This window comes from Mus musculus, chromosome 3 (genome assembly GCF_000001635.26).
Source record: "Mus musculus strain C57BL/6J chromosome 3, GRCm38.p6 C57BL/6J".
Taxonomy (NCBI): Eukaryota; Metazoa; Chordata; class Mammalia; order Rodentia; family Muridae; genus Mus; species Mus musculus.
In genome coordinates this window covers 98,103,856-98,128,166 of record NC_000069.6, presented here as the reverse complement: position 1 = coordinate 98,128,166, position 24,311 = coordinate 98,103,856, and the positions used below count along the sequence as shown (strand labels likewise).

General features: G+C 46.5%; 1 protein-coding gene across 1 annotated transcript in view; it reads right to left on the bottom strand.

Annotated features, from left to right (window-relative positions):
* Notch2 (notch 2) overlaps window positions 1-24,311 on the bottom strand; it is a 136,830-nt gene that overhangs the window by 22,201 nt on the left and 90,318 nt on the right. Inside the window, exons 11-22 of the mRNA NM_010928.2 lie at window positions 23,585-23,818; window positions 21,010-21,120; window positions 16,425-16,617; window positions 15,012-15,157; window positions 12,822-12,935; window positions 11,347-11,466; window positions 10,822-10,974; window positions 7,212-7,440; window positions 6,062-6,263; window positions 4,269-4,422; window positions 3,834-4,018; window positions 1,923-2,055 (exon numbers count right to left, since the gene is read on the bottom strand). Coding sequence (NP_035058.2) covers window positions 1,923-2,055; window positions 3,834-4,018; window positions 4,269-4,422; window positions 6,062-6,263; window positions 7,212-7,440; window positions 10,822-10,974; window positions 11,347-11,466; window positions 12,822-12,935; window positions 15,012-15,157; window positions 16,425-16,617; window positions 21,010-21,120; window positions 23,585-23,818 — 1,974 coding nt within the window. The remainder of the gene's footprint in view (window positions 1-1,922; window positions 2,056-3,833; window positions 4,019-4,268; window positions 4,423-6,061; window positions 6,264-7,211; window positions 7,441-10,821; window positions 10,975-11,346; window positions 11,467-12,821; window positions 12,936-15,011; window positions 15,158-16,424; window positions 16,618-21,009; window positions 21,121-23,584; window positions 23,819-24,311) is intronic.

Below are 24,311 nucleotides of genomic sequence, written 5' to 3'. Positions count from 1 at the left end.
GATGCATCTATGTCTATGTGGTAGTCTGTGGTACAGTACAAACGCATGCCCTTTCCTGGGTTCTCAGCCTCCACAGGCCTTGGAAGAACAGTAATGAGTGGTTCTGACACACCTCTGGGAGCGTGATGTGTGTCACCTCCACACTGAGTAAAAGCCCCTGCACAGCCCTATGCAGTTTCTCCACCTTTGCTGTGGCTGCCTTGGAGCCTGCAGCCCCAAAGCACAGAGAAAGAAAGGCAGCAACCCAACACCTGTGCAAGTCTGAGTGCCAAAACAGCAAACAAAAAACCCCAACAAAACCACTATTGTGCTATCTGAGACTTGATATATATAATTAGCTACCACTAGAATTGTAGCTTGTTCTAACCAATACCATTATTTAAAGGCATTAACCACTCGGGCATGGTAGTACATGCCTATAGTGAATTTGAGGCTGAGGCTACTTGGAATTCTGGGAACAGAAAGAGAGGAGGGGAAGAGGTAAGAAGAGAGAAGAGGGATGAAAGAGAGGAGAAGACATAGGGGAGAAGGGAAGAGAGCGGGAACAAGAGGGGGGAGGGAAAGGGGAGGAAGAGATAGGGAGAGGGACTGAGGGGAGAAAGGAGGAGGGATGGGAAAAGATAGAGAGGAAAAGAGGGAGATGGGACTAGGGACTGGAGAAAGAGAGAAGGAGAGAGATGGAGTGGGGGATGTAGAAAGGGAGAGGGGAAGAGGGAGAGAGTAGAAGACAGAGGGAGACAAAGAGAGATGGGGTGGGGGAGAGAAGGGGAGATCAGATGGGGGTGGGGATGGCTATGAACCTCCCAAAGGAGAAGACAGAGAATCAATTTGCTTCTTACCTTATGCATTTAGCTTTACTACTCAAAAATGCCCTGTCACAAAAGATGGATGGATGGATGGATGGATGGATGGATGGATGGATGGATGGATGGATGGATGGATAGATGAATGGATGGAAGGATGGACGGACGGACAGGTAGATGGATAGATGGATGGATAGACGGATGGACGGACAGGTAGATGGATGGGTAAATACAAAGGAATACACTAGTAAGCACCTGGAACTTTGCACCATGGAATTTCCTATTTCTAGACTAGAAACCATGTAATGAATTTTAAAACAGTTAGTTGTAGGCTAGTCTTCAGCTTTCCCTTCCCTAAGACTCATTCTGTATTACATACCTATTAATGGAGTATTCTTCTGCCTCAATTTAGCCAAATTTGATCTCTAGGAAAAAGAAGGTATTCAAATGCACTGGCACAAAAGTCTACGTAAACACAAAGCCAGCTATGAGGGTCTCCTCTGTTTGATTGCTGCCTAAACGCACGACTGCTATCTTTGCCATGTTGCTCACAGGCTACGCATTTCCTTCAGCACCAGATGTCCCTAACAAGCAATGTTAGCAAGCAATGCTCTCTCCAGGAGGCAGTCTGGAGCAAGTGGCAATTCCCAGAGCACACTGATGCTCTGTGGTCCACAGTCCAGGGGTGTAGTAGGTGCAGGTGCAGGAGCACAGCCTCCTGTCTGCTGCCTCCCAGGACAGCAGCCAAACACATCTCATAGATTCCCTCGTTCTATGGACAGACTTGGCTAGCTTAAACAATTAAAAAGCAGGCCTATGTGGATTCGCTTCCTTTAAAAGGTTGACAGTTGATTTCACTTGAAGCACCAAAAAAACCTGGTTATCTAGGGTTATGTTCATTCTGCATTCTGTTTTCCTGAACATAAGCTAAGAAACAACCAAACCTGAATGGAAGCTGGCAGGAGATCAGAGTGAGAGCAGATAACTGAGTAAGTGGCTCCAATGAAGCTAGTCTTCTTTAAATTGTCTCAGATTTTAAAAGTTGCTTCAGCACTAAGAATGTATGCCTAGAGGGAATGTCCCTGGTGGAAAGAGTAACGAAGACTGAAGACTGCATACCCCGGGTGCCTGGGGGACACGAACACTTGAAATGGTTCACAAGGTCGATGCAGGTGCCTCCATTCTGGCAGGGTTGGTTCTGGCACTCGTCCACTTCATACTCACAGTTGACACCCTGATATCCTGGAACACACTGTCAGGATAGAAGGACACGGAGAAAGGGGTCACTGCTGCAGACCGACCACAGGGCCAAGCGAGAGGTCAGGTTACCATGACTTTGCTTCCATCCCACTAAGCAACTGTGTATCCGCCCCTCTATAACCACTGCATTCTCTGCTGCTTCCTGGTGCAGGGTCACGGTTACCTATTCCTCTTCTAGCCCCTTCGCCCCCCAAAGCCACTTTAAAGGAAAGTGAGGACTGTATGTTCTGAGGGTCATTTTCATGGCATCCCCCAAGCAAAACTTCCAGGTAAGGATTTCCTCATCCATGTAGTGCGCACCCCTTCACACATGATGTGTAGCCTAAGGCTCAAGCCGCACGTGCATGCAGGAGTAAAGAGGCTGTGCCCATTGCAGGATTGTGTGAATGGACAATGAGGCTGAAGGCAGTGGGCGACGGAGGGCAGGGGGAGACTATGGAGGGTGGTGGACAATGGAAGGTGGGGGGAGATAGAGGGTGGGGGGCAATGGAGGGTAGTGGGCAATGGAAGGTGGGGGGAGATAGAGGGTGGGGGGCAATGGAGGGTAGTGGGCAATGGAAGGTGGGGGGAGATGGAGAGCAGGTGGGGGGGGAAATGGAGGGTGGTGGGCAATGGAGGAATTGGAAGAAACAAGTCTTGATAAGGAAACAGACAACTGTGGGGGAAGTTTCATTTAGACACTGCTACCCCAACAGTGCCTGCAGAGGAAGTCCCTCACAGCACAAGACGACAGAGTAAGAGGAGAAGCAAACTTTGAAAGAGGGGATACCATAGCTTAAAACTGTGTGTGGTGACATTCAGTGACCCAGCAACACCAGTCTTACGGTGAGGGAGCTCCCGGGGGAGTTTAGGCTCCTTGGCCTCCAGAGTTGACTACCTAGGATACACTCACTGTGTGTCTCTTTGCAGGCCACATGAGGCAAGCGATATTAAATGGCTATAATTCTGCTCATTTTGGCTATTAAAAAAAGTCAGCTGTGGAGAAGTTTGAGTTCAGCAGCGGCAGGCTTTTGAACTAACAGACTGCGACCTGCTCCGAGAGTGGCCTGCTCGGAGATAAACAACGGAGGCAGCAGGAGAGAAGCCTTCTGTTGTTGCTCGGTGGTCTGGTGGGTTTCGGGTTCCCATTCTGGTGTTTGTCTAACACTGGCTCTAACATCTATCAGCCCAGACGCTGAAAAAAGACACATTCTTTTTTTTTTTTTTTTTTTTTTTTTGGTTTTTTTCCAGACAGGGTTTTTCTGTGTAGCCCTGGCTGTCCTGGCACTTACTTTGTAGATCAGGCTGGCCTCGAACTCAGAAATCCGCCTGCCTCTGCCTCCCAAGTGCTGGGATTAAAGGTGTGCGCCACCACCATCCAGCAAAAGACACATTCTTAAACATTACAGTAACCCTGAGCATGGTGCTGTGGCATAGCAGGTGAGACCACACTTTTATTTTATTTTTTTTTTTTGGTGTGAGAGAATTACTCATTGGCTGATGAACTGTGTTGCTCTTCAGGAAGCAAGGGGACTACTGTACTAGGTGAGCCTGCAGGATGCCAACACAAAGAGCAAGCCAGTTAAGGAGGGATGGTCCAGACTCTATGAAGACATCTTACCAGAGCTATGGGAAAGCATGGCTGAAAATAAAAATGCTGGCTGCAAACACTATGATAAGGACGAGTAGACATTCATACTCTGTAGGACACAGACGGATGAACTCAGTAGCCAGTGTTTTTAACACCGGCACTACGTCATTGGAGCCCTCTGGGCTAAGCCATCTCCTCACCTCACATCTGTATCCTCCGATGAAGTCATTGCAGGTGGCACCGTGCTGGCATGGATTGGATGCACACTCATCAAGCTGCTCCTCGCAGTAGCTCCCCGTGTAGCCCAGGGGGCACTGGCAGTGATGGGTGTTGCCAGCATTGATACAGATGCCCGAGTGCTGGCACAAGTGTTCAACAGGTACTCCTGGGCACCAGGTGGAGAGAGAAGCATCAGAGAGTGCGGCCCACGGCAGGTTCAACCCAAAAGCAAGTGAGCCTGGCTGGTGGCTGCTCTAGGGTTTGCTTCATCTGTGTCTAGTTCTTCATTTCAACCACCTTTCTCTTTGGGATCTCTAAATGTTCCTCTAGCCTTTCTTCAGACCCTTGTCCTTTCAGTACTGTGCCCTAAGATGATGGCCTATATGTCAGTACCTGATGCTTGGGGCAGAGCTCACCTTTCTGCAAGGCTGCCGCCTTACAGGACACGTTGAGCACATCACAGTATGCACCATCCCATCCAGGCGGACACAGACAGTGGGGCCTTGCCTTTTCCTGAACACAAGTTCCTTTGTTTTTACACGGAGACCGGCTGCAGAGGTTCACCAGGGTCTGAAGCGGAGGCAAGGGTGTACATGCATCAAAACCCAGATGCCATAAATGAAGTCTCTAAGTTACAGTGTGTCACGAGATGTCAAAGGAAAGGACTGGTTTTAGAAAGAAAGGGACGCCTTCACAGAAGCCTTCACTGGGCACCCTGTCCTAGACACACTCTGTCACTTTATAGCCTCGTTTGTCTGGCCAGTGTCATTTTAAAAGCCCTTACCTCAGGAACCTAACCACTCTAGAGGCTCAGTAAGCTGTTATCCCCAGAGCATTAGTCATGACTATGTGAGCATATGTGGCCTCCTTGCAAGGCTGGCAAGAGCTATAGCTGCTGCCTGGGCCCATGCTTCCTATGTTAACCCCGCAGGACCACATATGCCTTGACCGCTCCTGCCTATGGGGGGAGATGGGTGAAATGATCCAACTCAAAAGCCTAAACGGTCCACAACCGTATTTTCAACTCCAGGATCACAAATAACATGAGGCAGAGAGGGGCCTGCCTTCCTGACACAGACTGCTGCTGGCTGAGAGATGGTCAGTGGAGGATGGGGCAAGACCAAGCTGCTTCATGTGGGGAGCGGGGCTGGGGTGGCTGCTTCTGGGTCCAGTGTCATCCAATGTGGTCTCTAATTAGTCTCGTATTCATGAGCTCTGAGTTCCGTCACTCTTACAGAAGATGTAAAGCGGCACAAATTACAATTTGTATGTGACCTTGGATAGTTTAAAAACTATCCTTTCTGGGGACAAGGTGGAGGCTGTTTCTCCTCCATGAATTGAAAGTCAGTTTCCTATGATGGCTTCTTCCATCCTAAGATTATAACAGATTCATATTTCTATATTTGAGTTTTAAGAATACACAGTTTGGTGATGGCTATGTTATAACACTGTAAAGCAGTACCCTGGTGGCTCTCCCTGGTATTTACTGATTTGACTTCGATTGTTCTGTCCTGTGTTTGAATATGAAATGTCCTCAGAGGCTCGTGCACTAGTGGTTTAGTTCTCAAAGATGGTATTACTTCTGAACAATTCTGAGAACTAGAGGAAATGCCAGCTGGAAACAGGGCTCACTGGGTACATGTCTGGGGGAGCTACATCTCGTTCTTGGCTTTCCCTACCTCATCTGTCTGTCCTGCCTCCTCTCTCCCTCTCTTCCTTTGTCTTTTCCCTTCCCTCCCCCTCCTCTTCTCCTGTCCCTCTCTGCTTCAGGCCACCATGAAGAGTTCTACACCGGCTCTGTCCCAATGACACTTACTCTTGTCTCAGGTCCATAAACAAAAGAAGCCAGTGAAGCCTAAAATCTCTAAAACCACAAACCCAAACCAACCTCCTATTAAGTTGCTGTTGTTTTGTTTTTTAGGTTAGCAATGAAAAGCTCACATCCATTCTTCCTGCATATGCACTGTGAAGGTGTGTACGTGCTCACTGTCAGTCACAGTTTCCACAGAAGCTTGTTAGCCCATATGGCATTGCTGGTGTCACCAGTCTGGACTCTTCTAGCTATCAAGAAGGTGACCCAGCCACCTCAGGGACCACCTGAGATGCTGTTCTCTCTTCTCAAATGGTTCACCCCACCTGGAAACTAGACAGAGTCCTCGGCTACTGTGGGGAGCCAGGTGAGCGGGTGAACGGGAGGGAGGCTGATTACCTGACAGTTTTTCCCGGTGTAGCCCAAGGGACAGATGCATCGGTAGGTACCCAGACCATCAACACACGTTCCAGCATTCAGGCACGGGTTAGAGCTGCACTCATTGATATCATGGAGGCAGAAGGGACCAGTGAAACCCACGGGGCACAAGCAAGAGAAAGAGTTGATTCCATCAACACACGTGCCGCCATTGAAGCAGGAGCTGAGGAGCAAATGAGAGACAACATCAGCTGTGTGAGCTGAGGCCCTGAGCTGCTACTGTAAAGTCTGGCTGCTGAAATGTAGGATGTCGGGGCTGGAGAGATGATTCAGCGGTTAAGAACACTGACTGACCTCTTCCAGAGTTTCTGAATTCAATTCCCAGCAATCACATGGTGGCTCACAACCATCTGTAATGGGATCCGATGCCCTCTTCTGGTGTGTCTGCTAATAGCTATAGTGTACTCATATACATAAAATAAATAGATCTTAAAAAAAAAAAGCAGAGAAATAGAGGATTTAACTGGACAAACACCTCTGAGACTCCAATGCCTGTGCCCAGTAAGTTTTAAAGTCTTCTAAACTAGACTGGAGGTCAGAGATTGCAGTATCAACTTCCTTCCCAATATCCATCTTAGGAGCATTTGAAAGACAGATCTGCCTAGAATCCTGAAGAGAGTTGTTTTCCATAACATTATTTTATCATTAAATCAATCAGCCTTACAGGAAAAGTCCTAAATAGCTTTTCACTCTAGATTTCTTTATGAAAGGGAATAAACACATTGCTAAAATAATAAAAAGAAATCAAACAAACCTTCTAAAAACTACTTAGACAGTGGTAACAGATCTACAAAGAAAGAGAAATCTTACAGCTGGAACAAAGAGACAGGGCAACAGAACAGAACTGAGGGCTCCTCTGCTCCATGGCAAGAAAGAAGCGATGCTGTCTATTCAGTCTATCCCACTAAAGCCTTTCAACCTCTGACCTTTGACCTTCCAATTACATGTCTTTCAAAAACTGAGCAATGAGAGAGGACTGTGGAAAGAAAGGGCCTCAAGTGCGGTTCATCCTTGCCCTACAATCCTGGCATTGTATTGTGATATGCTGTGATGTTACCTCCCCTGCCTCCCCGTCCTGTGAGCTACTGGTGCCCAGGCCCACCCTGCTCACCTCTCAGTGCACTCGTCAATGTTGTTTTCACAGTGGACTCCGTGGAAGCCCGCAGGGCATGTGCAGGTGTAACTGTTGACATAGTCGGAGCAGGTCCCCCCATTCTTACAGGGCTCGCTCAGACACTCATTCATGTCTGTCTGGCACTTGTCCCCTATGAAGCCAGGATGGCACTGGCAGGAGAAGGTATTCACATGGTCCACACAGGAGCCTCCGTTCTGGCAGGGGTCTGAGACAGGACAAAAGAAGTGGGACTCAGGACAGCAGCACTGTGAAGGCAGATGACCCAGGCCAAGCCACACCCTTAAGAAGCGCATTCCATCCCCCACATTTGACCCCTTTCATTTATCCTGACATGAACCCTATCATGAAAATTAATTCAGTTATCGTTTGCCTGAGATTTTTTATCTGTTTGAAAATCAAGACCAATCTAATCTATATTAACACTATTTTATAACATTAATAGTCATAAAACTTCCATTGATCCTCCACGTATACGTAAATCAATTATGTGGCCTAACACATACAATATTGGGAATATTGGTAAGTATTTTCAAAACATGTTTGTGGAGGCTGAGGGGTCAGGTTATAAACTCAGTCTGTTCCAAGAACACTGCATAAATCAATCGACTTTCCTGTACTTCTCTCTTACTTTCTTTTTTTTGTAAATTGCTTCAGTCGGAGAAATGTCAACAGGTCCTGAGTTATAATCACAGCAGGGCCTCACACAATCTAATGACAAAGGGGCTAAATCAAGAAAACCGTGACATTGCTGCTGGCATTCAGAGTGTTAAGTTATAGTGGCAGAAACCATCACAAATATGAAATGAAAATTTAAGCAGTGAATTGAAAGGTCAAGTGCGCTCTGCTTTATCAGAGAGCCATTTAACACACTCCAAAACATGTTCAAGAAGAAAAGAGTCAGCCTTGGTGCTTCACACTGTAAGCCCAGCATTTAAATGGCGGGAAAACTGCCATAAGTTCGAGGCCAGCACCGGCTGCACAGGGACTCCCAGGGCAGGCTGAGCCCTGAGAATGAGGGACTGAATTCTACCCAGATTCTTCTCCAAGAGAGAAGGAAGAAATGGTCCCTACCAGATCCAAGAGGGAAAATTAGCATACATCTCATAGCTATTCAGGGTAAAATAAGACTTATTATTAATGAACCTGTGCCAAAAAATTGAAAATAAGTCAGTTAGGTAATGTGCCATGCATGTTTTTCTTGTTTTCATGTTTTGTTCGGTCGACTCAACACAAACCACAGTCACTGGAGAAAACGCCATTATCAGATTTTCCTGTAGGCAAGTCTGTGTTGGCGTTTTCTTTATTAATGATTAACATGGGAGGACCCCAGCCTACTGGGGATCCTGGATTCTATGAGAAAGCAGGCTAAACAGCAGATCTGACCCTGGTGGTGGTAAAGCAGGTGAGCCAGCCCCCTAGGGTGTGGGTGTGAGTGTGATACCCTGCCTCCTTACCTCCCAGCCACCTGCAGTTAGTTAGTCAGGAGAGCTCGCAGAGTGAGCTGGCAGGAGGGCATGGGAGAGAGCAGGAGAGCTAGCCCTGCCCCCTCAGTGGCTACAGCATTTAGGGGAGCGCACCCTGCACCTTGCCTAGGAAGCACAAAGGAGCTGAGTTCAGTGCAGGAGAGGTGACCCTGCCTCCTGCAGATAGAGACATAGGTGGCCCAGCCAAAGTAGTGCTGAAGAGCTCGCCCCAGTGATGAGGATAAGGGAGAGCCTGTAGGCTAACCAGCTCAGCTACCACCCAGGCCCAGATCCAGGGCCTGAGTTGGCCTACAACAAAATCTATATCATCTGTGAATCGCAGGGACACAAAAAAGGGGCCAGTTCTGTTGAACCAAAGCTGCAGGACCTCCATGACCCTGCGCAACAACAGGTTAACCAGGAGAAGTCCAGGCGAGGATACAATATTATTGATGTCACAGAAGCTGGAGGCCTCAAACCAGACCAATGACTGACTGTAATGAACATTTGCAAGTAAAGACGTGTGGACAAAGGGGTGGGTATACTGTGGGACACACTGTGACACACTACGGTTTCCACAAGGAGATGTTTTCTATGCCTTGGTTTTTCATTTGTGTGTGTGTGTGTTTTATTTTAGGAAGGAGGTTGCAAGGGTAATGGGGTGAATATGAAGGGATGGAGAGAAGCAGGGTTGGAGTACATGATGTGAAACTCACAATCTATCAATAAAATAATAATAAAAAATAATGTGGGATAAGGATTTCCATTATGAGAAGGAAGGAAGGAAGGAAGGAAGGAAGGAAGGAAGGAAGGAAGGAAGGAAGGAAGGAAGGAAGGAAGGAAGACTGAGCAAGCCATGGGGAGCAAGCCAGTAAGCAGCACCCCTCCATGGCCTCTGCATCAGCTCCTGCCTCCAGGTTCCTGCCCTGACTTCCACAGTAACGACTATAGTAGTACGATGAAATGAATCCTTCTCTCCCACATCACTTTCAGTCACAGTGTTCATCAGAGCACTAGAAACTTAACTAAGACAGATGGAATCTCTGAAACACATTTCACCAAAGCTCAATCCAAACCAAACTAAAATAGTCAAAAGTTAAGACTCAAAAAGAGTAAATCTTAAAAAAGATTTAAAACTTGGCAATGATGATGATGACGATGATAAAGAGTCCATTTCTTGCTGTTTGGGAGGAGTATACACCCATTATGCACAATATCTTTAAGAAGGAAGAGAAGGCAAACTCCTATCATAACATTTTTATCTATAATGCCTAAAAACTGGAAAAGCAAACAAGTAACAATAGCACAGGTCAAAATAATCCAAAAGTCTAAAATGCAAAGCTCTCCAAAGTCTGAAACCCTATGAGGGTCAGCACCATGTCACAAGAACAACTAAAATTCATTGCACAGTCAGCATTCAGATGCATTGAAAGAATTGCATCAAGTTACCTTCGGCCTACTCATGCACGGTACATATGAAAGCATGAACACACCTCATGCTCCCACTTGGGTCACATCCCTAAGATGTGAATACTCTAAAACCAAAAGGCCTGGAACGGGTGAGTGTCCTTCAGGGCTGAGCATGCTCAATGTGCACAACCAGAGTGGAGACCACTCAGCAATAAGACGGAAGACCCTAGTGGTGATATGGACATGAACCAGCCTGAAATATTACTGACAAGAGCATGCCTATATAGATGCATCTATATAAAGTATTAATTTATCTATGGTGGCAGAGGCTGGTCTGTGCTGGCGTGAGACAAGGAAGTAGAACAGGTAAAGCTACGAAGCGACTTTTAGAGGAACATTCATGATGGTTGATGGTTTTCTCTATCATTTTGCCAAAATTGGATGAATTCTACCAGGTATTAAAATACTTGTAGCTTTTGTCTGTTTACTGCCTTTCAAAAATCTATGTTCTCACAAAGCTACCACAGCACTGTCCGTAGTTTGTCAGCATTTAAGATGCTGTAGAGAGATGCTCAAGACAGATTCTACTATTTTGATTTCTAAAGACAGTAGCTTCAGAAGGAAGACTTAAAGATCCTGGAGTGTGGGACATCGATGTCAGTGTAGGGAACGTGGCCCTCTCTCTCTGGGACCCTGAGGGCAGGTGTACTCACTGGCAAGGCAATCATTGATGTCCTCTTCACAGTCCATCCCACTGAAGCCGGGAGGACACTCACACACGTAGCTGCCCTGAGTGTTGTGGCAGACACCATTGTTCATACACGGCTTGGAGATACACTCATCAACGTCAACTGTACATCGTTTACCTATGAAGACAGGAGAATGAACAGCCAGTCCTTGGAAGAAAATTCCCATAGAAATCAAGGCAGGGTGTAAGCTTAGGTGGGTGTGAGTTTCAGTCCACTGTGAGCTTAGGGTGTTTTGGTGCAGGAGGCCACCTGATTGGTCCGATGCAGGAGGTCCTTCGGAAACTCCTCCCAACTGCTACTCACAGCTTGAAACACTTGGGTTGGAGGGTCTCAGCTACTTGAGGACTATAAAGATGGAATCTGAGAAGGTGTTATGAGCCCTTCCAGCTAGTCGCTCCCTACAGAGATTACAGGTGTCAGCATGGTCTCCCATGTCATCTGAGGGCCGATGGCTTTGTTTAAAGTGCAGGATGCATCCAGCATCATTACCTTGCCAGCCAGGAGCACACAAGCAGCTGAAGCTCTCAAAATTGGGTGCCTCTTTACAAACAGCAGCATTCTCACACGGGTTTGGGGAACAGGGAGCCAACACTGTTTGACAGTTCTTGCCTGGAAAACAAATGACAGTCTGTGATAAAGAATCAACCGAGGAAAAGATGGCGTCCCAAGACTGCAAACACAGGTGTGCTCAGAATCCCAGGCTACAGCAGCAACTGAGAGGTTCTAGCTTGGTGGTGCCATGACCCTTTAGTACAGTTAGTTCCTCATGCTGAGGTGACCCCAACCATAAAATTATTTCCATTGCTACTTTGTAACTGTGATTTTGCTACTGTTATGAGTCCTAATGTAAATATCTGATGTGCAGGGTATCTGATATGCACATAACCACACCTGCTCCTTCCAATATTGGCCCACTGCAGCTAATCTGGTGACCGTGGGCAGCTCATTTATCTCCCTGAGACTTCCCTAGCCTGTCCTCAGGGAGGATTTCTGCGGACTAAGTGGGAAGCACACTCTAAGTCCTGTCTAGCACCTAGTGAACTCAGTCTCTCTGCTGGCTGCTTCCTCCCCTGCTATCACTGGGGCCGGCTCTATACCTGCATCTCTGTTGCCAGGCAATCTCTACTGCTATCACCAGGTGCTAACAGCTGCCTGCTAGTGGGTGCTTCCTGCCTTAGAATACTGAATTCACACTTAGAGAAAAATTAAAATTAAAAATGATTCCACTAAAAAAAGGATCAAGGTATGTTTTAAAACACATTAGTTTTTGAGAAGGTGAATTGCAGACTCAATGCTCCAGTTCTTAGGATTGGTGGCAAATGCTTTTACTTACTGAGGAAGTTTACAGGATATTGAGTTGTTTCTAAAGTCAAGTGACAACAAAGTCAACTTTAACAGTCATCTTAAAACTTTGTATATAGAAAGAAAAACACATTACCATGAATTTTCTCAATAATTTTATGTTACAATGTCAAAAGGATAGATGCCTCTGGACCAAGTAGGCATCTGGTTCTAAATATCATACATAAATTTAAAACCCCAAAGAGTAAAACACAGGGCTGGGGGTGGAGGTCAGTCACAGAGCCCTTGAGGATGACCCACAATAGCATGGCTATGTCATCTAAAAGTTCACCCCAACATGGGTGGTGACTCAGGAGAGCTGCGCCCCTGAAGCTCACTGAACAACTTACAGGAGAGGAGGAAGGGGCAACTGCTGAGAGAAGAATAAGTAAAAAAATGAAAACAACAACAACAAAACAATACTAAGGAGATGCAAGGCCCTGGGATCAACCCCCAGCACCAGAAAAACCAACAAACAAAACCCCAAACACTAAAAAGCATAAAGGAAGGAAGCCTTGGAGACCACGAGTGACACCAAACTGAGTCCTCAGAGTATCGTCACTTACCCAAGTCACAGGGCACACCCCCCCCCCCCCAGCCATGCTGGCACCTGCAGTACCCACCTGTGTAAGGCAACATGCAGTGGCAAGTGTAGCCACTGACGTCATCAAAGCAGGTTCCTTGGTTCAGACACGGGTTGGAGGCACACTCATCTATATTCACCTGGCAGTTGTAGCCTGGAGGAGGAGGAGGAGGAGAAACACATACACACTCAAACTGTCAGCCTCAGTTACTCACCAGCTCTCCTGGTGGTTGTGAAAATTAGAAGTCACAGACTGACACTCATTTCTTTGGGTCATGGGAGCACCTGCTCATTCATTTTAGTTTGACGGTTGGCCAAAACTGTGAGGGAGGGCCTGACTCAGGCCTAACGCTCCTCCTTATGGAACTGGATTCTGCATAATGAACTGAGCACTCGCTATGCTGAAAAGCATGCTGCTCTACCTAAACATGCACCCTTTAAGAGAAGTCTCTGGTTCGTCAGAAAAAGGGCAAACTCATGAAGAAAAGCCCTGAAGTGCCTGCCCACTCTTCCACCGGTATAGTCTCTGCTATCAGTGAGCTAGGTTCCAAAGCCTTAAAAATAGTTCTCCTATTTCAAGGCAGAAAATTTATTCCCACTAAAAGATCAAAAAGAAAAAGAACAGAGTGGGACTAAGGCAAGACCAGAATCCACCTGTCTTTGCACCTCCAATGTGACCCAACAAGGACCATAAAGATGGCAAAGCCAGAGCACTGTTAGCAGAAGGGAGCAGGGAGATGGCGGGCTCAGAGGGGCTCATAGCTCACTGAACAAACGGGGTTTGATTGTATATTCTCATTTCCCATGAGATAAATGGTAAGTTACAGTGAGATTTTAAAAAATGGAGGGGAGGGGAGGGGGAGGGGAGGGGGAGAAGAGGGGAGGGGCAGGGGAGTAGAGAGGAGAGGAGAGGAAAGAAAAGAAAAGAGCTTTTGAATCTACAAGTTTCCTAGAAAATGTAATAACATTAGTATCTGATGTAGAGACTTTCTAAGTCTGTCTGGTGTCGTCTTGGGAAAAAAAATCTCCTTTCTCTGACATACTTAGCATGTGTCCTGGACAGTTATGTTACTGTGATACACACTAAAGCCATCTGACAGATGGAACCTCAATAAATAAATGTGGGCAAGCCTACAGAGCACTTCTTAATTAGTGATTGATGACAGAGGGCCCAGTCATTATAGGTGGTGCCATCCCTGGGCTGGTGGTCCTGGGGTCTCTAAAAAGGCCGAAGAAAGGCCGAGGAAGCCATGGGAGGCAAGGCAGGACTCTCCATGGCCTCTGCATCAGTTCCTGCCCCTGGGTTCCTGCCCTGTTTGAGTTCCGGTCCTGACTTCGTTCAATGATGAACAGTGATGTGGAAGTGTAAGCTAAATAAACCCTTTCCTCCCCAGCTTGCTTTTGGTCATGGTGTTTTATCTGTTTAGGATTTTTTAGGGGTAGGACAGAGTGAGGATTCTTACAAATAAATAACAAGCTACTTGAAGGATGTCATTGTGTCTCTCTCCAGTTATCCTCCTGCACACAACTGAGGGTGACTTAATGCAATCTGTTAGAGTAATACTGTACAAGAAATAGAGCGTCACGACCTTGCACTTCATGCTGATATTCAAAAAGTTCCCGATTTTGGAAGACTCCATGTTTGGAGTTAGGGATACTCAACCTGCAATCAAAATGAGTAGTTCTAAAAGATGCCAAAGTGTCAAACAGCCCAACTCGGGGAAAACTGACTGTAAAATATTGTTGAGACATGTTCCTCTACTATGTATTTTCCCAAAAGAGCACAGGAAACTGAGTGTCCAGAATAGCTCATGTGTGAGGATTTGCTGGAAAGGTCCTGAGCATAGCACAGGGCTCGATCCAGTAAGTACAACACTCTCATCTCACTTCTGAGAAGCTTATTATAGAATCAAGCCTTGGCCAGGAAGCTTACAATTACACAAACACTGGAACTTAGGTTGTCAGGCAGCACGCACTTTTACCCACACGCCCCTAAGTCGAGTCTTAACTGTTTAAGTATTATTGTCCCAACAATTTACCTCTCTGCTAAGCTGAAAGTAGAAAGATATCTACTCTTGTTTTTATTCCCCACATATCTCAGACATACTAACTGCTCAGCATGGTACTGTATTAGTAAACTACAACAAAAAGAAATGGAAACCAAGATGTGGAGGGGTGTACCACAAGGGAAGACAAACAGCGGGTATAACAAGCCGAGACTTCACTTCACCTTTGAACCCCTTCTTGCAGGTACACCTGTAGCCATTCACCAGGTTATTGCACGTTCCTCCATTCTGGCATGGGTTAGAAAGACACTCATTTTTGTCCACCTCACAGTTGACACCAACCCAGCCTGCATCGCAGAGGCACTTATAGCTGCAAGAAGAGAGAGGTGTGACTATGTGGTCCAAAGGTACAACTGAGTCATAAGAGACACATAAGAGATAGGTGAAAGCCAGTTTCACCTTTCCTTTTGTCTGGTATTTTGAGGACAGAGTCTCACTCTGTTGCCCAGGCTGGCCTAGAACCACTATGTGGTCTTGGCTTGCTGCAAACTCATGGTAATCCTCCTGCTTAAGCCTCCCTAGTACAAAGATTACAGGAATTAGCTCATTTCTATATTCCTATGGATCTATACTGGAATCATCACCACATGGTAAGAGTCATGAATCCATCTAGTATGTTCAGATGGGAGACCTACACAGTGCTTCCCTGGATCATGAGGAAGCTGATGAATTGCAAGCACAAGCTATGGCTTGTCAAATATACTGGGGCAATCTGAAGGAAACATGAACATGAACAAAGCTCAGAATCGCTAGTACAAAGTAGACATCAGAAAATAAGCCACTTAAGCCTGCTGAGGATTGACTGGAGTCTTAACAGGTCAGTCACACTTTCTTCAGACCAAAAAAAGCCAAAAAGCTGAAGATATCTGCAACACATATAATATCTGACTTCAACATCATTAGTACGTAAGTATAATATCAGATCAGGCAGAGAAGGGGAGCTGGGAAGTGGGGGAAGGATGGAGAGAGAGTGGAGGAGGGGAGAGCCGTGAAAGGGTGCTTTAAAGATCATCATGTTCTGGATCAGAAATCTAGCTTAAGCCAGTAAGAAAAGGAAGTTATCTAACACACTCTCCATTCTTTTAGGCTTGAGGCATGGCCATGCCCCTCATAGTGTCTAAGACACTCTTGTTCTAAAACCATCACATGCTGCACAACTCTGAGGGCATGCAGGCTGCAAATGCATTATCCCAGGCTCCATGACAGAACAGGAATAGACGGTGTTAAGGTGCCCGTGGCTCTAGAACACTCGTCAGATCTCAATCCTGTAGTGTAAAACACAACTGCTACATGTATGAATTCCTGGACCCTCCTGTGGGGTCCTCATTGATTACTCATGTAAAGGAGACAGTGTTTATTTCTCAAGTAAGCTCTCAGTCCTAGGAGACAGGCCAGCTTCTAGAGACAGAGCGGTGATTTGAAAGACTTTGACACAGACCTTCAAAACCTTTACCTAAATATCAGGTCAAGTTCCCAACCGACAAACTGAAGCTATTGTGTTAGTGTTTCCTTCAGTTGGTTTTAAAGGCCAACTGGGCCAATCAGTAACTACTAGCTAGCACAGGGTAGCTACTCACCCACTGAGACCTCCAGTACAGTTTCCGTGGATGCAGGGATTGCTCAGGCACTCGTTCACCTGTGAGTAGCAGCTAGGATGATGCGGTCCCTCGGGGCATATACACCGGAAACCATTCACATCATTGATGCACGTCGCACCCTTGCGACAGGGGTTGGAGGCACACTCATCAATGTCAATATTGCACCTCTGGCCTGTAGAGGGGTCAGGGGCCATGTCACTCAAACTTAAATTCTCAAGGGACGGGGTTAGAACGATGAGACGCATATGCAGACACTTCACGGAGGCAGGCTGTAAGGTTCAAGGACTAACACGGAGAAGCATGTCACACCATGCAAGGAAGGCTCGAGGAGCACTTGCTATTAATAAGGAAGGGAAGTTACTAATGACAGCAGATCGAAGCCACGGCACTCTCGGGTAGACTGCATCTAGCTTAGAACTTCAGAACTTCACAGGCATTAAGGAGAACACCAGATGTCACCAGAGACAGCTGCCCCTCCTGGCACTGCCGTGTGTGCGTGGAGAGCTCTGCCTCACATGTGTTCTGTCACTTTTCTGTTTCTGTCACACGTGTTCTGTCACCAGAGACTGCTGCCCCTCCTGGCACTGCCATGTATGTGTGCAGAGCTCTGCCTCACACGTGTTCTGTCACTTTTCCTCAGTCAAGGTTTTACGTTTCTATCTCTAGTTAATCGCAATTAGCTGGGATATGAATGGACTGCTAGTTTAATGTTAAACTGATTTTAAAAAATAGACACTTTGGTTTCATCCTTAGAACAGAGCCCACTCACTTTCTTCCTCCGTAAGTAGTCTGTAAGCAAGAATTTACTGCCCTCCAGAAACTGAGAAAACACTTTGGTGACTCCCAGTCCAGACCAGTGGTTTTCAAACTTTACTGTAAGAACGTCTCTTTGAAATGTGGTTTTATGGTCCAGTGGTTAAGAATGCTGACTGTTCATACTGAGGACCAGAGTTCAGCGCCCAGCACCCATGTTAGATGGCTCAAAAGTGCTCAGCTCCAGCTCAGGAAATCCAATGTCCTCTTCTGGCCTTCGTAGGCACCAGAAATAAATAAATAAATAAATAAATAAATAAATAAATAAATAAACAAACAAATAAATAAATGAATGAATAAATGTATGTTTTTTTGAAACAGTGACAACAAATTTCTAGGCCGCATTGCCATAGACTATGATGGCCTGGCCTGCCAACCACATTTCATACGATTTATGTGGTTCAGACACCAGAGTCTCTAAAAATATAGGTCCTGGCAGTACCTGAAATCGAAGTGGACGTGATCTTGCCAGAACACACCTGCGGCTAAATTTTGAAGGCCTGTCTGCTATAGCCTTCATCACCGTTGTCTTATGCTGTATATGTATATAGACTAAGCATACAGATGTCTTTTTATATTTCTAATAGTTGAGAATTAACATTCTCCCTATAGTATTGGGAGTGAAATCTAGCAACTATTATGAAGGAATTTATGAACTTCAAGGACACAGTGTTCTAAATCAGGTTTAAAAGTCTTTTTCTAAAATTAATTTAAGAAAGAATAACACTATATTTATTTAGTTCAAAAAGTTCCAAATAAAAGAGACACACCCTTTAAAGTAAGGCATTAGCAGGCTGCCAGCCTCCATGCACAGTGAACCATCTCTGGTGGCTCCTGTGGTAAAGACCCACAGTCTGGGATAGCTGCCATTTTCCTCTGTATGTCTTGCCTCAGTCTTCCAAGTGTTCAACATGAGCCACCTCATTCTTTTTTATCTTTTTTTTTTTTTCTGTTTCTTTTTCTTTTTGTTGTGGTACTGGGATAAAACTTAGGATCTGCAAGCACTCTTCCCAGCTCCTCATTTGCCTTTAAACAATTTCAAAGATAAAGTTTTAAGCCATTTTCATGTGCATTTGCACCATCCCTACTTGTGCAGCCTGTGTGTAGGTTGGCAGCTACTTCTGTAGTGTTCTTCTATAGTTGTCACACAGTGTCCACTGGGTATCAGAAATGGCTAGTGTCAGCTCTGCACCTTGTGGGGCTAAGCGTTGATCAACATGAGAATTACTGCATGTTTCTTACTATTTACAGTAAATTAGTTAGTGTATAATAGATGCCAGCGTGCTGCAGTGTGGACCTCGGGTTCTAGGCTGGATATGACAGCATGCTGCAGTGTGGACCACGGGTCTAGGCTGGACAGCAGAAGTTGTCTATTCATTTGCCAATGTGTCCTGAGAACTTCTCCTGCGATAACTACTGCCAAAGGATGAGAAAGAGGGTCCCAGCCCTGGGAAGAGTGCATGGGCTCTCTGTAGCTCACTGGCTTATCCAGCACCATCTCTGCAGCCATATTCGTTAACTGAGCACTGCACAACTCCATTTATGGATGGTGAGGAAATGTAGGAAGACAGTAGATCTGGGGTAGGCTGGGCTTTTTGTTTGTTTTCTGGAAGACTTAGTTTGTTTTTGGTTTGTTTTACTTTTTGGGTTCTGTTGTTCTTGTAGTTTGGGTTTAGTTTTTGGTACTTGGGTTGGAACCCAGGGCCTCATGCATGCTGGGTAAGCACTCTACTACTGCGCTTGGCCTCTCTGCCCCGTTCTTGTTGTTTGCTTTTGTTGTTTGCCTTTTCACTTTTCATTCTGAAACAAGCTCTTACTAAGTTGGGCAGCTGACTTGAATTCAGTCCGTGGTCCAGGCAGACCTTGGACTTGTGGCCATCCTGCATGAGCTTCTACAACAGCTAGGATTATGGGTGTCTGCCACCAGGCTGTAACCCAAACACCACCAGGGGCTTTAGAAAATGAAAAGGAGTTTATAGGATCACATGATGCCTGACTTTCTCCCATGTAATCAGAACATGTAGAGCTCCTGTGAGAATAAAGAACAGCCTTAGGAAGAGAAGAGACAAAGGCCTCCCTCGGATATTCTAAAGCTCCTATGAAAACAGCAGGGGAAATGATTAAAATAAAATAGAAGGAAAAGCCCCAAATACTTCACAGTTATGGCTCATGACTCTTAGACATTTCCAGCAACCGATTTACAAAACAGCCTCTTGGACCAGAAAACAGTTCCCAAGAAGGGGGCACCACCCAGCAACCAAAACATTCCATCTCTTGGTTATGTGGTTTCATGCTACACCTTATGTTTATTTTAGAGTATTTTTAGCCTATGTGCCCCCTCTTTGACCCCGTTGATTTGCTAAATGTTAAAAACAGACAGAATATGATTCCCTGACATTTAAAAAAACTAAAACCGGTGAGAAGCCTTACATAAATCCCAGAAGAAACCGTAACAGGCTCCCCCTTGGCCATGTAATGGGAATGAGCCTGGGCTCTGGCGTAGACGCCTGGGAAAGACCCTGATTGCAGGGCACTGGGAACATCACCCTGCGTCTCTCGCTCTCTGCCCTCTCCTCAGTACCACAGGAACAGTAGCATCTATCCCAACTAAGTGAGGTGAGACAGCATCTTTGGTTCCTAGCTCAGAATAAGCCGTTCATACAAATTGGGCATTTTCTTCCTGTTACACTTAACAGGTCTGTGTATTTAGTCAGCTCCCACGTATTTGAGAGAACAGTTTTCAGGATGCCCAAATTCATCGGGCTACCTCAGTGGGTCAGGGCATGAAACCTTCACCACACTGGCGTCTCAGTCACCAGGAAGAACTGAGATCCACCAAAGCCACAAAAGTTCCTGACATGTCATACCGCTGGCATAGAGGAACTGGGTACCTAGCACTCTCTTCACCTGGCTCTGACTGTCCTTAGGCTCTGCCAAAAGCTCTGAAGTGGGCTACACACCTGGGGAGCAGATGACCATAGGGCAGTTACTAAAGGGTAATATTATATATGTCTGCACATGTGTGGTAATGTCCAGAAAAAGCAGAACACACAGTGTATCCTAACAATGGGACTGTCACCGATATGAGGTATCAGTGAGGGCCCAGGCTTCCTCTGGAGCCTCTACGATAATTTTTCCAGAAACATAAATGACAAAGTTAATGTTAACAAGGAAAAGGAAGAAGAGAGAATGTGTGGATTATACTTCACCTATGGGCACATGTGCAAACTCTCTAGAGGTTCATACCTAAGGAAGAGTCACAATGCAGAATAATTCTAATCTACTTTCTTTTCATGGGCAAAAAGATCTTGCTCACTGTAGACAAACTATGTGGTGGTCTCCTCAAGTTATGCCCTCCCCAAACAGGCTCCCGGGAGAGGCGAGACCCCAGGGTGAGCAGCCAGTGTTTCCATGCACGTTTACCTTGGACACAGCCTTACAGAAGGCACTGGCCTCTGCCTGTGGGGAAGCAAAGGTGGCTTTGCAGGCATTAACCCAAGCACGGGGATGGAAAGTTACCATCTGCTAGGAAGTCTCAGGGAGCAAGACACGCGTGGCCTGAAACGCTAAAGGAAAGGCTGTGTTTCCACTTAGGAAGGTCTGGAACAGAAAGAGAAGTACAGAGCAGACTGCAAACCTTCCAGAGACGATGAGAAACAGGAAACAGGTGAAAAAGTGATTTTCACTGAGGGACCCCTTTCCCAGCTTGATGGGGCTAAAGGAGGCCCCCTCCAAAGACAAGGAGTGTTACCTGTGAATCCCGGAGAGCACACACAGCTGTAGCGATTGATGCCGTCCACACAGACTCCGTGCATACAAGGGTTGCTGGCACAGTCATCAAAATTAATTTCACAATTAAGGCCTGTAAAGAGACCCAGAGAAATGATTCTGTGTTACCACAGGAATGTCAGCACTTCCGCCTGTGGTGCTACTCAGTCAGAAGTCTGTAGGGGATCCAGGCCATCCGATCAGAACAAAGCGACGCATCGCCAAGTACAGTCCACAGAAGCCAGAACTGAGAAGCCAAGAGGACTGGATTACTCATACTTAGCCATGATTTGTCCCTTCTACTCTGTTGTCATGGAAACGGTACAAAGGCAATATAGGCAAAACTGTCAGCATCTCTGCCAGGATCCAGGCTGCAGGCCCCAACCAGATGGACACATATCTACATACCCACAGCCAAACAAACACATGCCCGCTTCATGGCTTTGGTGAGGACAATAAAATCTGTCACTGTGTAACTTGTTAACTCTCAGCCCTCAGGTTGAGAGAGCATCACAGCCAGGAGGAGCAGCCATGGCCTGAACCATGAACTGAAACAGCGGCAGCCTACCGTTCTAGAATCCCATTTTAACTAAAACAAAACAAACAAAACAAGAAAACATACTGCAATCATTAAAGTGCATCTAAGCAAGCTATGTGGGGTCCATAGACTGTTTTGTGGTATAAAAAGTGTAAAAGTAAAATCTCATGTAAGAATACAGATAAAGCTCCTAGACCAAATGTCACCATTTGAGTCACTCACCAACCGTCCTATCTGTAAGTGATCAGACATTTGTTAATAATTACCACCTCTATGCTAGCTCCAGAATGTCATGCAGCCCTCCTATGTCGCTGAGGCTAACCACAATGACCATTAATGAGAGACAAGCTTCCATATTCCTGTATGCAGGGGTGGGCCTTTTAGCCTCCGGCCCCCAGTCCATGAAGTCCTAGCATGCCAGTACAGCTCCAGACCCTGAGGTCCTGGTTCAGCTGAGCTGCCCACAAGCGTCTACACTGGCAGAGCAGCCCTCTGGGGCCTCAGGTCTGCAGCTCTCCTCTGACAAGGTCTGGGGTTCTACTGTTTCTTAGAGCCCGAGGAGACTTCTATGCTGTTGCTGAATTGGCTGCTTTTCTGTTTTCTCTTCCTTATGCTAGATCAAGCCATTTTAGGTGACTTGAAACTCAAGAGAACTAATTATTCCAAGAGTTTATCATTATAAAGGACAGATGAGAGAAGACCCTAACAGTGAGCGTGTCTCTCCCTTTGAGCACCCAGACAGTGGAAACCACAGGAACGGTGAGCAAGCTATGATGATTCCTTCCTTCCAAACATCAAACTACCAACAGAGACTGCATGATACCTGGATCGATCAGAAATCGTGACTCCGTGACAGTCTATCCACACTGTCCCCTAAATGGACTTTCCAGCCAGGCCGGCAGCACCTGCCAGCTCCTTTCTACTGAACACAGACCAGCAAGTCTGTATGTTGCCTGCAGCTCTTTGCTCTAACTCTTCAAACAGCTGCAGCAATGGGTCTGGCCTCTCTCTGCATGCTGCCTGCTGCAAACCATGAATATTAACTTCTTGCCTCTGTCCCTGAAGGAAAGTATACCTGATACACTCTGGCACAAGGATATAATCCCAGAGGAAAATAAGTTCTTGCCAACCCACCACTCGCCAGGTTTCCAGCGTGTTTGTTACAATGAGGGAGACAGCAAGCCTAACACAGCCCCTCCATTCTAAAGGCCCCTATTCAACTGCTTGTAAATCTCTCACTTTTCCTTCGTACTGCAATTTCTCATGTCTGGGGACCAGCCCGGAAGCAAATTGCTTTTGGAAGGTTTCACAAAGCCCTATTCAGTCCTTTGAGGGAGTTATCTAAATGTGGGGAGGGGACCCACATTCTCAGCTGTGAAGGCATGGGATGTTTTTCGTATGCTTGAGCAATTCAAAAAGGACTTTGTTTTCAAACTTGGCATGTGTGAGGCCCTGGATGAAGACCAGGACCTTTGACAAGTTTGAAGAAATGGATTTGAAGTAACACAATGAAATCAGGGCAGCTCCCCACTCCCCTGCCTCTGCCCCCTCCATAGGCCGACTTCCTTAAGTCCAGGATGAGCCCCTACAAATCACCCCGTGTATCCAGTAGGCCCTCTGCTCCGCAAGGCTCACACTGGTTAATCTTCCACTCAGACATTTCCCTTTGATCTCTCACAGTATCCCTCTGTCTCCAGCTAAAGCTGTGTCCAAGATCGTTCCTCTCACAGGTAAAATGGAATTCTGGGAAATCTGGGAAATGTAGCTGCCCAGTGAACTAGCTCCAGAACTCCTAATAGGACAGAGCAGGCCCTCGTCTAGCAAGCAGCCTCCCTCTAGGCTCAGGTGGCCTGTGAGGAGCCTGAGGCATTTGACTTCGAAACTACCAAGGTCTTACCTTTGCCTGAAATTCCTGAGGCCCCACCAGACACAGAGCAGGAAGAAAGCTGTCACTTTTAGCTGACAATGCCAAAGAGCAGGCCCTGGATGGAGGGACTGAGAGAAGGAGGGACTGTCCTACCTGATGTGCCTGGTTGGCAGTTGCACTGGTAACCATTCACCAGGTCAATGCAGCGCCCATCGTTCAAGCAAGGGCTGCTGTAGCATTCATCAATCTGGTCACTACAGATGGCTCCCATGTACCCAGGGTTGCAGATGCAGGTGTAGGAGTCGATCCCATCCTGGCACTGGCCATGGTGGCAAGGATCTGGGTCACAGTTGTCGATGTTCTCATCACACAATATGCCAGTGAAACCTGCAGAAAGAATTTTAGTGAGGAGCCTTTGAAACCAGGGAGCACGCTGAGTCTACACCCAAAGGCGGCCTGCCCAGCCGCCCTGCATGCCCCACGTCTGGAGCAATCTTCACAGGTGGCTTTGAGCAGTGGCCTTGCCTGTCTGATTTATAATTCGAGCTTGGGGACCCCGTGCTCACAGATTCTTGGAGGAGTCTGCAGAACGGATATGCCCCTGTGCCTGAGCCTGGGGTCTGCTGCTCTCTTCTCAGTGTGCTTGCTTCCTGGCCTGCAGGGAAGGAAGGCACTCCACACTTCCTCCTTGCATGCTGCCTCTGAGCAGCTCTCCTCCCAGCACACAGGCACTGACTATGACTTCACATATTCCGTCTTACAGATCTGAGTCTGGAGAACAGAGTCTCAGAGCCCGTCCAAGAGTGTTATGCTACTAATTTCTAAATAGGTATTCATTAAATAAAATGAATGATCCACTTGTGACTCTCTGAAAGACAAT